This window comes from Theropithecus gelada, chromosome 20 (genome assembly GCF_003255815.1).
Source record: "Theropithecus gelada isolate Dixy chromosome 20, Tgel_1.0, whole genome shotgun sequence".
Classification (NCBI taxonomy): Eukaryota; Metazoa; Chordata; class Mammalia; order Primates; family Cercopithecidae; genus Theropithecus; species Theropithecus gelada.
This window is the reverse complement of record NC_037688.1, coordinates 55,464,497-55,476,879: the sequence shown is the minus strand read 5'-3', so window position 1 is coordinate 55,476,879 and position 12,383 is coordinate 55,464,497. Positions and strand designations below refer to the sequence as shown.

Here is a 12,383-nt window from a genome sequence, read left to right as displayed (position 1 = left end):
AGCGGGCAGTGGCCCCTGGAGGCCCTGGGCAAGCTGACTGGCCTAAGCCTGGCCCTCCTGGCAGGTCGGGGCCCTGAGGCAGTCAAGGCCCTGAGGTCCACCCCAGGTCCCAGGCCAGCAACCCTATGCATTCCCAACCAAGTCTGGCAAAAACCCAAAGACCATTTTTCTTCTTTTATTATAATTTTTTTTTTCTTTTTTTTTTCTCAAAATTTTTATCTAAAAACAAACAGAAAAAAGAAGGAAAAAAAGAAAAAAAAATTATTGGAAACTTCATGGTTCAAGTGGGGAGAGAGGAGAGGAGGAACATGGAGCTGGGTCTCCAGGCCTCTCCAGAGAAGTCCTCACCCTCGAAGCACCCTCTTGGGGAAGAGCAGAGTCGGGACAGCTCCCCCCACAACGCCCAGCCTCCGTCTGAGGAAGAAGGCAGAGTCACAGTGGTCCGAGGGCCAGAAGGGCTGTAAGGGCAGGGGCTGGGGGGGGTCACAGGAAGTAGTCAGCCACGGGCTTCTTGGAGGGGATGCCCCGTGTCTCTTGGGGAGCGGCCTCAAAGATGATGAAATCTTTCTGGAGATGCTCGTCCAGCTCCAAGATGGCTGCCACATTTCCACAGCTGGAAGGCGGGGCAGCAGGGTCAGAAGCAGCTCGGCTCAGATGCCCGCCCCTCCCAGCCCAGCCCAGCTGGCTCACCGGTAGCAGTAGTTGGGTGCCGACCACACAGTGAGCACGGTCTCATTGAAGTGCCACTTGTAACCTTCCATCACCAGTTGGTGGGCACGGCAGATCATGTCAATGTCATTGGCTGCATTGAACTGGGCCACCACATCACTGCCAAATAGGTAGCCAGCCCCTCGGGGGCTCACGCCCCAGCCTGTGGTGTCTGATGGGGCAAGGGAGGGATGGAGAGGGATATCCTCAGGCTTCTCTGGCTGCCAGCGCTGCCCCTTGAGGGTGAGCAGCCTGGCCCCTCCCCAAGTCCACCAGAGGCCCATGGGACCAGAGCATGGGGCCTGAATATGGTCTGTGGGATGGTGGGGACCAGGACAGCAAATGTAGGGGCAGATGAGCTCCAGAGGAGAAAGAATGCCCAATGGCTGGGACCCCCTCATAATGACAGTGATCATATAATCCCTGGCCAAACAGTACACAGGAGTGAAAGGGGTGCTCCCAAAGACAGAAGGGCACCCAGTGCTGTCACAGAGTGGTCGGGAGTGGCTGTGGAGCAGTGGCTGCATGTGTGCGTGTGTCTGTGTGTGTGTGGCTGTGGAGCAGAGGCCTCACGTGCGTGTGGCTATGATGGAGCAGACAGAGAGTGTGTGTGTACGCGTGTACCTGTGTGTATGTGTGACAAGAACTCTGGCTGGTCCTCAGAAGACCTGACTTTAAATCTCAGCTCTGCTCTACACTAGTGGAGAACCCACAAAATGAGGGGTCTCAGGGGGCTATCATTCTGGGGTTCTGACCTCTGAAGAACCTGCTGTCATGTTCCAAGATCCCTTCACTTCAGGGAGCAATGACTTAGTTGTCCTCTACAGCCCTCTGAGCCATGCCCCAAGCCACTGTGCGTTCAAAGCATCTGTCATGCAGGCCTCCCTGCTCAACCTCCAGGGTTCCAGCCATTTGGTAGGTGGAGGACAGATGCCAGTGAAGGCCAGCCCTGCTCCCTCTCTTTCCCAACCCCTCCTGGCTGTCCCTGTCTGCCCCTGCCCACATGCCCTCACCTTCTGGGTCAGACCAGAGGAGGTCACACATGGGCCCATCATGAGGCACCTCTTGCTTTCGGTCAATTGTCCGAATCTGATCCAGGGTCTGGATGGAGGGGGAGAGACCCCCGTGCACACAGAAGATCTACAGGGGACAGCAAGGAAAGAGGGCGGGGCTGAGGCCTGGAGCCCCCCTCCTCTCCCCGTCCCATGGAGCCCTGAGCTGGCCTACCTTGCCATCGATGATGGCTGACAGGCTGAGGTAGTCGAAGATCTCGGTGCAGTAGCGCCACACAGTCACCGAGCCGTACTTGCGCAGGCACTCATCGTAGAATCCGTAGACCTGCGTGATCTGGCGACTCTCATGGTTGCCCCGGATGAGCGTGATGCGGTCAGGATAGCGAACCTGGGGGTGGCCACCAAGCCAGGGCTGGCGCCTAGACGGTCTCTCCACACATCCCTCTCTGACCTCCTCATGCCATCCTCACAACCACTGCCCAGCACACTCCTGGAACCTCTCGCCTGATCGTGTGGCATCAGCCACCTCCCAGGCCTGCAGGACCCCTCCAGAGAATGTAAACCTGACCCATCCCCATCAACTATGAACCTAATGGCTCTTCTTTCACCTGCCAGACACAGACCGGGTCCCTAAGCAAGGCACCCGGGCCCTTTGTCATCTGGCCCCACACTGCCTCTCCCACCAGTGGCATCAATGACCTGCCACATTCGCAACACTGAGCCTCTGCCCCTCCCAGAATGCTGCCCCAGTGGCCTCACCACCACCACCCCCGAGTCTCTGACCACGCCCAAAAGCAGAATCGGTCCATCATCAGTGACACAGCTCCAAGGTGGGGCTGGCCACAGTAGGAGATGAGGGTGGAATGGACTAAGACAGGCCTGACCCGAGGTGGCCCAGGTTGGGGGTGCAGAAGCCGGGGACTACCACCTTAAGTGCCAGCAGCAGGAGGAACGTTTCGACACTGTAGAAGCCACGGTCCACAAAGTCCCCCATGAAGAGGTAGTTGGTCTCAGGGACATCGCCACCCACCTGTGGGGAAGTAGAAAGTTTTGCCCTGTCCTAAACAGTCCCCTACCCCCTACCTGTTTCTGTCCAGCAGAGGCCCTTCTTCCACAACTGCCCATCTAACTAGGGGCCTCTTGCCCCCACTCCACACCCCCAAATTAAGGCTCTCACCCTCAATTAAAGGGGTCTTCTAGTCATCCCCGTTACATTTCGCAGTATTGGCCACACACTTACTCTGAACAGCTCTTTGAGGTCATAGAATTGTCCATGGATGTCACCGCACACCTGGGGAGCAGGAAGGGGGGATTGGAACTCGAGCAGTGGGAGTTGCCAGGGACGACCCTCCAAACACCCGCTGCTTTAGGGAGCTTTATCGCTCTTGGCTACACCTCTGCTTCCTAGGGCCAAAATTCTCCTCTCCCACACCAAGTCAGTCTGCTCCAGAAACACACCCGCTGTCCCATGCTGAGTACCAACTATTCTGTAGGCAAGAGCTAGAACTAAGTCCTTCCAGGTAGATGTCCCGGCCCCCTCCTCTCTCCACTCCCCTCAAAGTACCCAGAATCAAGTTACTAACACAGAGCCCTGGAGACATGTGAGCAGAATCACTCACCAAATAGGAGTCCTTCTGCCCTCGCCAAGAATCTCCACTAACAAATCCAAAGTCCCTTCCCACACCCCTCTTTCTTTTTTTTTTTTTTTTTTTTGAGGCGGAGTCTCGCTCTGTGGCCCAGGCTGGAGTGCAGTGGCCCGATCTCGGCTCACTGCAAGCTCCGCCTCCCGGGTTCCCGCCATTCTCCTGCCTCAGCCTCCCAAGTAGCTGGGACTACAGGCGCCGCCACCACGCCCGGCTAATTTTTTTGTATTTTTAGTAGAGACGGGGTTTCATTATGTTAGCCAGGATGGTCTCGATCTCCTGACCTCGTGATCCGCCCATCTCGGCCTCCCAAAGTGCTGGGATTACAGGCTTGAGCCACCGCGCCCGGCCCCACACCCCTCTTTCTTTCCTTTTTCTTCTTCTCTTCTTTTTTCTTTCTTTTCTTTCTTTCCTTTTTTTCTTCCTTCCTTCCTTCCTCTCTGTCTGTCTCTCTTTCTCTCGAGACACAGTCTCCCTCTGTCACCCAGGCTGGAGGGAAGTGGCCCGATCTTGGCTCACTGCAATCTCCACCTCCCAGGTTCAAGCGATTCTTCTGCCTCAGCCTCCCAAGGAGCTGGGATTACAGGCACCTGCCACCACAGGTGGCTAATTTTTGTATTTTTAGTAGAGACGGGGTTTCACCATGTTGGCCAGGCTGGTCTTGAACTCCTGACCTCAAGTGATGTGCCCATCTTGCCCTCCCAAAGTGCTGGGATTACAGGTGTGAGCCACCGTGCACAGCAACCCCCACTTCTTGTAACAGTGCTCGCTTGAAGATGAGGGAAAGGACAGACAAAAGAGGCTTAGGGGTGGGCTTATAGAGCCCCCAAGATGAAGAGGAAAGTCCATGTGCCTAAAAGACCAGGCCCGGCTCTGCAGGGACAGCAGGTACTCACTGTGACTGGCGAGTCCACTCTCTGCACGTTGCTCTCCTCTACCAAGATCTCTCTGGAGACAGGAGAAGACCAGGGTCACCACAGCCAGGCCAGCCCAGCCCAATTCCTGACCTTTTTTGGCAGGGAGGGGAGGATATGAGGTGGTTCTTGAACCTCCAGGGGGCAGGAGTGAAGCGTACAGTCTCCCCAGAACAGGCTGGCCACAGCCCTCCAGCATGCAACACCCTTCCGTGGCTCCCTGCTGCCAAAAGGACAAAGTCCAAGCTCTTATTCCAGCGTTCCAGGCCTTCTGAGCAGGCTGGGACTTTTCCAGCCCTGACTCCCCCTTAAGCTCCCTCTTCCGCATCCAGGACTCACTCCTGGGAGGCGGGTCTCCCCAGCCTCTCCACAGCAGAGCTTAAGTAACTCTTGGCCAATCACAGAGCCCTTCTCCCAGGCTATCCAGATACAAGGGTAGGTGCCCAGGACAGGCCCACCAGTGGATGCACCTTCAAAGTGATGCGCTCTTGGCCAGGCGCGGTGGCTCACACCTGTAATCCCAGCACTTTGGGAGGCCGAGGCGTGCAGATCACGAGGTCAGGAGTTCGAGACCAGCCTGACCAACATGGTGAAACCCCATCTCTACTAAAAATACAAAAATTAGCCAGGCGTGGTGGTGCATGCTTGTAATCCCAGCTACTCAGGAGACTGGGGCAGAAGAATTGCTTGAACCTGGTAGGCGGGGGTTGCAGTGAGCCGAGATCGGGCCACTGCACTCCAGCCTGGGTGACAGAGCAAGGCTGTCTCCAAAAAAAAAAAAAAAAAAAGAAAAAAAAAAAAAAAAAAAAATATTTTTTTTTTTCCTTTTTTCAGGGGAATGTTCTGTGCCTTGTAGAATGATTAGCAGCATTCCTTACTTCTACTCANTCAAAAAAAAAAAAAAAAAAAGGCCGGGCGCGGTGGCTCAAGCCTGTAATCCCAGCACTTTGGGAGGCCGAGACGGGCGGATCACGAGGTCAGGAGATCGAGACCATCCTGGCTAACACGGTGAAACCCCGTCTCTACTAAAAAATACAAAAAAAACTAGCCGGGCGAGGTGGCGGGCGCCTGTAGTCCCAGCTACTTGGGAGGCTGAGGCAGGAGAATGGCGTGAACCCGGGAGGCGGAGGTTGCAGTGAGCTGAGATCCGGCCACTGCACTCCAGCCTGGGCGGCAGAGCGAGACTCCGTCTCAAAAAAAAAAAAAAAAAAAAAAGTGAGATGCTCTTGCCATGTGTTCAATATTTCTTTACAACTACGAGGACTTAAATATTTTCTATTTCCCCTTGTGGTGCAGTCTACTTCTACTTGAGTGAGCAGGAGATGAAATCACTTTGCCAGGTAAGACACCCAAATTTTTTTTTTTTTTTTTTTTTGAGGCAGAGTCTGGCTCCATTGCCCAGTCTGGAGTGCTGTGGCGCCATCTTTGCTCACTGCAACCTCTGCCTCCTGGGTTCAAGCGATTCTCCTGCTTCAACCTCCCAAGTAGCTGGGATTACAGGCGTGTGCCACCAGGCCCAGCTGATTTTTGTATTTTTAGTGGAGACGGGGTTGCACTATGTTGTACACGCTGGTCTCGAACTCCTGACCTCAGGTAATCCACCCACCTCTGCCTCCCAAAGTGCTGGGACTACAGGCGTGAGCCACTGCACCCAGCCTATAGACACCCAATTTAAGCAATACTATATTTCCAAATTTTGCCTGGTAACAGCAGCAGTGAACATTTGAGCTCATACTGTGTGCCAGGAATGTTATTAAGAGCTTGGCAGGTAGGTACCATGATTCCCAGTACTCAGATGAAGAAATTGAAGCATGGGAGGAGGCTGGCTTGGTGCCAGTAACACAGGTGGGATGTGATCCAGGGAAGCCTGGCTCTCGGGTCTGATTCTTTATCAAGATATTCTGATGTGGTAGCCCAACTCGCCTGGCCCCCCTCTTTCTGCCAATCTCTTCCCTTAGAATGAGTTTCCTGAGCTCAGTGGACAGGAGGATTCACTTAGGCCCCTTGCTCTGTATAGCAGAGGCAGCAGGAAGGAGGTCTCCCTGGCTTTCTGGGAAAAGGAGGCAGCACTGGCAGTGGTCCGAGAGGCCACACCAGCACCTGTACTGTCCCACTTGCACTGCTTCTTGTGCTGAACATCCTTCCCCATCAACTGCTCACAGTGACTTTTCCAACAGACTGGTGAGGTTCTCTTCAGCCTCATGTAAGAGTAAAGAAACCGAAGCTAGGTCGGGCATGGTGGCTCACGCCTGTAGTCCCAGCACTTTGGGAAGCCAAGGCGGGTGGATCATGAGGTCAAGAGATTGAGACCGTCCTGGCCAACATGGTGAAACCCCGTCTCTACTAAAAATACAAAAATTAGCTGGGCATGGTGGTGTATGCCTGTAAACCCAGCTACTCGGGAGGCTGAGGTAGGAGAATCACTTGAACCTGGGAGGCGGAGGTTACAGTGAGCCAAGATCGCGCCATCGCACTCCAGCCTGGGCGACAAGAGCGAAACTCCATCTCAAAAAAAAAAAAAAAAAAAAAAAGAAAAAAAGAAACTGAAGCGGCAGGGTCAAGGTTACCAAGCTGGAGAGTGGCTAAATTGGAACCCAGAAGCCCAATTTCCTAAGAATTTATGCCAGCCCCTTCCACAGACCCTGAGTGAAAACCTGAAACCCAGGGAGGTCACATGCAGGGCCCGTGCTCTCGGAAAAGCACCCCTCAGTGCCGGCACGACCCCATTATGGCCTGGGAATCAGGCCCAGATTCCAGCCCCAGTTCTGTCACTTGCAGTACTTCACCAGCCCTATCATGACCTGCCTGCAGTAACAGCTACCAGCGCAGCAGGCCCTGTGCCCAGATACCCGAACTCTCAACTGCATGTCATTATCATTTCAAAAAATCAGAAAGTGACTTGACAAGGGTCATATTGTTTCTAGGTGACAAGGCAAAGATTCATACTGAAGACCACCTGATTCAAAAGCTCAGCTCTTCTGTGCTAATATTTCTAGGAGCAGCAATTTCAGCTCAGACACTGCGGACCTCTGTGTTTCCACGGGTTTCACCTGCATCTCTGTGCCCTCTGGGCAAGCTGGTGCTCTTGACACTACCAGCCTCAGCCTGGGTCTCTGTTGGGTCCCCAGGAGGCCATAACCAGGTATCAGAGCTGGCCCCGCTTCAGACTGAGCCTTGGCCTAGTACCTCCTAGTTTCACTCAGTTTCAACTGGGCAGGACCCTCCACCCCTCAGTCTTCCATAGCTCCCTGCTGCCTCACACCACACATCAAAACCTAAATGCCTCTGCCTGGTTCTCAGTGACCACGGAGCACAGTCAAAGACCTGGATGCAAAACTAACTTCCCCTCCGACTAGCTGCGTGAGTTGGACAAGACATTATCTACTCAGAGGCTCAGTTTCCTCTGCTATGAAATGGGGCTAAATACTCAGCCCACCCTGCCTATTCCTTAGGCTGTTGCAAGGAGCCATGGAGACTGAATACATAACTTCCTGCTATTCTGCAAACTCCAGCATGCTATCCAAGCTTTGCCTACCATCACCACCACGCTGATTCAGGGCCTGTGAGGGAGATAAGACTTCCGGGTTAAAGAACAGAGCCACGCAATAACAGGTATAAGTTCCTAAAAATGCCAATCAGGACTGAGGGAGAGGGGAAAACTAAAAACACCGTGGGGCTAGTCTCGTCAGGGACATTTTCTTGAGCTGGCAAAAGAGAAAAGCCACAGACGGGTGGTGAAAAAGAGCCCAACCCTGCTCATCATCCCCTCACAGGCCCTGTCTGGCTGCAGGGAGTCTATGTGAGGCAGGGCCAAGCAAAGAGCCTGAGGGCCACAGATTCAGGACCCAGCTCTGCCACGTCCTCAGTGGGTGACCTCAGTCAAGTCACCAGACCTCTACGAGTCATGGCTTCCTGTGTGATAAAATGGAACAAATGATTCCAACCTCACAGGATTGCTGGGGGGAAGAGATGGACAAAAGTTTTTTTTACCAGTACAGGGCCAGGCCAACAGTGGCCCTATAAAGGCCAATGTTTATTGTTCAATAAACATAGGGTAATTCTGCGGGTTCTTCTGCCACAATTCTCCAGCCTGGTAGAAGCCACAATCACACAGTGCCCCAGAGGAGGCAGGTAATAATTAAACCCCTGACTGTTCCCCATACATCTCAGGGCCTCCACTGTTACATTCGTTCTGCTTGGAATGCCCTTCCCTCACTGGCCCTGCCTCCATCAGCTAGCCAAATTATCTTCATCCTTCAAGGCCTACCTCCACTCAAAAGCCTTCCCTGATGGCTTTAACCCATCTCATTATTGCCCTCTTCCAAGAGAAATAGAATACCTGGTGATTATCAAGCACGTATGCTGTACCAAGACACTGTGCTAACCTCATCTCAAGCACCAACTCACTGAACCTTCACAACCATCTTATTAAGTACTATTAACTCCGCTTTACAAATAAAGACACCTTAAGATCACTAACACAGCTAGAAAGCGGCAGAGTTCACATTCAAACCTAGAGCCATCTCACACTGCAAAACCCAGGGCCTTAACCACTGCTTCATCCTACTTCCCACAGAACTCTGAACTGGCCTCCCTCCCTATCATGCTTAATTTTACCCTAGCTTACTTGCTACGATTTCTCAGGCTCCCACCCTGAACGTGAGTAATCCAACTCCACACCTTTTTGCATTATGGCCTGAAAAAGGACGGGACACTAAGAGCTGGCTTCCGATCCTCATTCCCTACTTGTGGGTAACTTTTAACATGAAAGTTCTCACCTGTAAAATGAGTACAATACCACCAACCTTTAAGGGTTGTTGTAATTAAAGGACTTTTATAAATCACAGGGTCTTTAACTTTCCTGTCTTAAAATCTTTGATTTTTGGCTCTTTTACCACCTCCTTATTCGAGGCCTGTCCCACAGTTCGGCCCCCCTCCAACAAGCTTCCGACCCCCGACAGATGGACTTGTTTCCTTGAGTTTCCTAAGTACTTTATGTAACATTCTTACTCCACTGGAAACACATCGTCTAATACTTTAAGTGTCTTTATCCGCTCTGTCTTCCCCGAGCAGGCTAGCTTTTCCTCGAGGGCAGCGGTTCCATCCTGCTCCTCTCTGGGAAAGCTTCCAGGGCGAGGCAAGCCCAAAGTTCTCAGCTGGGTTTGCCCCAGGACAGAACCCGTGGGCGGCGGCTTGCCCTCCCTTCCCCAGGGCCAATGGGCTCACCTGGCTTTAGCGCACAGGGCCTTGACTTCGCTCTCCTTGATGAGCTCGCAGCGACGCAGCTGCTCGATCTGCCGGTCCAGGTCGCTGATCTCCGCCATGGCCCACCCCCGGCGCGGGTCAGAGTCGGGGCCGCCGCCCCCTCCGCACCGCACAGGGGTCTCCTGGGAAAGGCCAAGACGAGCCCGCGGATCAGAGTGTCCGTGCGGGGCGGGGGGCAGACAACTCGATTCTAGAGCCGGCCCGGCTCCCCCACCCCCGCCTCCCTTCACATCGGCCTCAGGACCCCCCAGCGTCCCACGGCCCGGCCGCAACCCCGCTAACTCCCGTCGAACCCCGCGGTCCCGCGCTAAGGACGGTGACTTAGAGGAGTCTGGCAATATTACCGCCGCTGCGACTCCGGTTCCGGCTCTCCGGCTCCCTGCCTCCCTCCTTCACTCCGCTTTGGGCCGCAGCCACCGCCGCCGCCGCTTCTACTTCCGGCCCCGCCGCGGAAGCAAAGGGAGGCCAGTTCCGCCGCGCGCCGGATGTGGCGTCATACACGCTCCTCTCCCTCCTTCGCAGCGACCCCTGCACCACTTCCCCAACCGCAGATAGGGAAGAAGCTGGAGGATCCCGGTGGCGGCCAGGGGCAGTTTTGTGGGCTCTGTTGCTGGGCGATGTGGAGGCTGTTAGAAACCCTAGAACAGTCACCTCCCCTTTCATTTTATAAAAATGTTTTAACAACTTTCTTTCTTTCTTTTTGAGGCGGAGTTTTGCTCTTGCCCAGGCGGGAGGGCAATGGCACGATCTCGGCTCACCGCAACCTCCGCCTCCCGGGTTCAAGCAATCCGCCTGCCTCAACCTCCTTAGTAGCTGGGGTTACAGGCATGCGCCACCACGCCAGGCTAATTTTGTATTTTTAACAGAGACGTGGTTTCTCCATGTTGGTCAGACTGGTCTCGAACTGCGTACCTCAGGTGATACGCCCCCGCCCCCCCTTCGCCTCCCAAAGTGCTGGGATTACAGCCGTTAGCCACCAAGCCCGGCCACAACTTTCTTTTTTTTTTTTTTTTTTGAGACAGAGTCTCGCTCTGTCGCCCAGGCTGGAGTGCAGTGGCCGGATCTCAGCTCACTGCAAGCTCCGCCTTCCGGGTTCACGCCATTCTCCGGCCTCAGCCTCCCGAGCAGCTGGGACTACAGGCGCCCACCACCTCGCCCGGCTAGTTTTTTGCATTTTTTAGTAGAGACGGGGTTTCACCGTGTTAGTCAGGATGGTCTCGATCTCCTGACCTCGTGATCCACCCGTCTCGGCCTCCCAAAGTGCTGGGATTACAGGCTTGAGCCACCGTGCCCGGCAACTTTCTTTTTCCTAAATTAGAGACAGGGTCTCTCTCTGTCGCTCAGGCTGGAGTCAGTGGGGCTATCATAACTCACTGTCACTTCGAACCCCTGGGCTCAAACCATCCTCCCGCCTCGGGCCTCCCAAAGTGCTGGGATTACAGGTGTGAGCCACCGCACCTGGCCATCCTCCATTTCAGCTAGGGAAACAAGCAGAGCTGGGGCTAGGCTTTGTAACTTTATTGCACTTTTTAAAAAATGTTACATATTTTTGTTATTTTGTTAGCCTTCCCCACTACAATCCTTGGAGGATCCAACTTTGTCTTTTTAAATATTGCAGCCCCAGTGGTTAGAATAAGGCCTGGCACAGTAGGCATACATAAATACTTGTTAATACTTTTTCAATGGATGAGGGAATCCCGGTTCGGATCTCTTCCTTTGCCGTCAGAGAAATATTTGCCATGGACAACTTCAGAAGTTACCATATTGGAATGCACTTTTCCCACGCCAAGCCTGTGCCTCAGTCAGCATGACTTCTCTGATTCCAAAATGGTACCCCCTTGACATTTCTTAGTTGCTTTTTTTCTTCTTCTTCTTCTTCTTCTTTTTTGAGACAGAGTCTCGCTCTCTTGCTCTGTCGCCCAGGCTGGAGTGCAGTGGCGCGATCTCGGCTCACTGCAAGCTCCGCCTCCCGGGTTCATGCCATTCTCCTGCCTCAGCCTCCTGAGTAGCTGGGACTGCAGGCGCCCACCACCACGCCCGGCTAATTTTTTTTGTATTTTTTAGTAGAGACAGGGTTTCACCGTGTTAGCCAGGATGGTCTCGATCTCCTGACCTTGTGATCCGCCCGCCTCGGCCTCCCAAAGTGCTGGGATTAGCGGCGTGAGCCACCGCACCTGGCCAATTATTTTATTTTTTGTATTTTTAGTAGAGACGGGGTTTCATCATGTTAGCTAGGATGGTCTCAATCTCCTGACCTCGTGATCCACCCGACTCGGTCTCCTGAAGTGCTGGGATTACAGGCGTGAGCCTCCTCTCCCGGCCTCCTCCTCTTCTTTTTTTTTTTTTGAGGCGAAGGCTTGGTTTCTCGCCCAGACTGGAGTGCAGTGGTGCAATCTTGGCTCACTGCAACCTCCACCTTCCAGGTTCAAGCGGTTATTCTCCTGCCTCAGCCTCCCAAGTACTGGGCGCCACCACGCCTGGCTAATTTTTGTATTTTCATTTGTTTATTTTTTTAAGACAGATCTTTGCTCTTGTCGCCCAGGCTGGAGTGCAATGGAGCAATTTTGGCTCACCGCAACCGCTGCCTCCGGGGTTCAAGCAACTCTCCTGCCTCAGCGTCCTGAGTAGCTGGGATTACAAGCACCCGCCACCACACCCAGCTAATTTTTGCATTTTTAATAGAGACGGGCTTTCACCATGTTGGTCAGGCTGATCTCAAACTCCTGACCTCAGGTGATCCACCTGCCTTGGCCTCCGAAAGCGCTGGGATTACATGCTTGAGCCACCGTGCCCGGCTTCTTAGTTGCTTACTATTGAGTGAAAGTTTATGCCTTTTTTAA

The 12,383-nt window shown here is 53.6% G+C and overlaps 1 protein-coding gene across 4 annotated transcripts; it reads right to left on the bottom strand.

Annotated features, from left to right (window-relative positions):
• Window positions 1-160: 160 nt before the first annotated feature.
• PPP4C (protein phosphatase 4 catalytic subunit) lies at window positions 161-10,003 on the bottom strand. 4 transcript variants are annotated; one of them, XM_025370118.1, is made up of 9 exons: window positions 9,888-10,003; window positions 9,505-9,665; window positions 4,261-4,371; window positions 2,962-3,012; window positions 2,650-2,751; window positions 1,936-2,109; window positions 1,722-1,848; window positions 691-880; window positions 161-613 (listed from the first exon to the last, which is right to left on the bottom strand). In XM_025370118.1, the coding sequence occupies exons 5-9, from the start codon at window positions 2,713-2,715 to the stop codon at window positions 484-486; spliced, it is 687 nt and encodes a 228-aa protein (XP_025225903.1). In that variant the 5' UTR covers window positions 2,716-2,751; window positions 2,962-3,012; window positions 4,261-4,371; window positions 9,505-9,665; window positions 9,888-10,003; the 3' UTR covers window positions 161-483. The 4 variants fall into 4 exon arrangements, with proteins under 4 accessions (XP_025225903.1, XP_025225901.1, XP_025225902.1 ...); XM_025370116.1 differs by having other exon boundaries at window positions 4,261-4,312; XM_025370117.1 differs by lacking the exon at window positions 2,650-2,751 and having other exon boundaries at window positions 4,261-4,312.
• Window positions 10,004-12,383: the final 2,380 nt, after the last annotated feature.

Coding starts and splice junctions, on each gene's coding strand:
- PPP4C (XM_025370116.1), bottom strand. CDS start 9,602: ATGGCGGAGATCAGCGACCTGGACCGGCAGATCGAGCAGCTGCGTCGC. Junction 1,849..1,935: donor CAGCCATCATCGATGGCAAG/GTAGGCCAGCTC, acceptor TGTCCCCTGTAG/ATCTTCTGTGTGCACGGGGG. Junction 614..690: donor GCACCCAACTACTGCTACCG/GTGAGCCAGCTG, acceptor CCCGCCTTCCAG/CTGTGGAAATGTGGCAGCCA.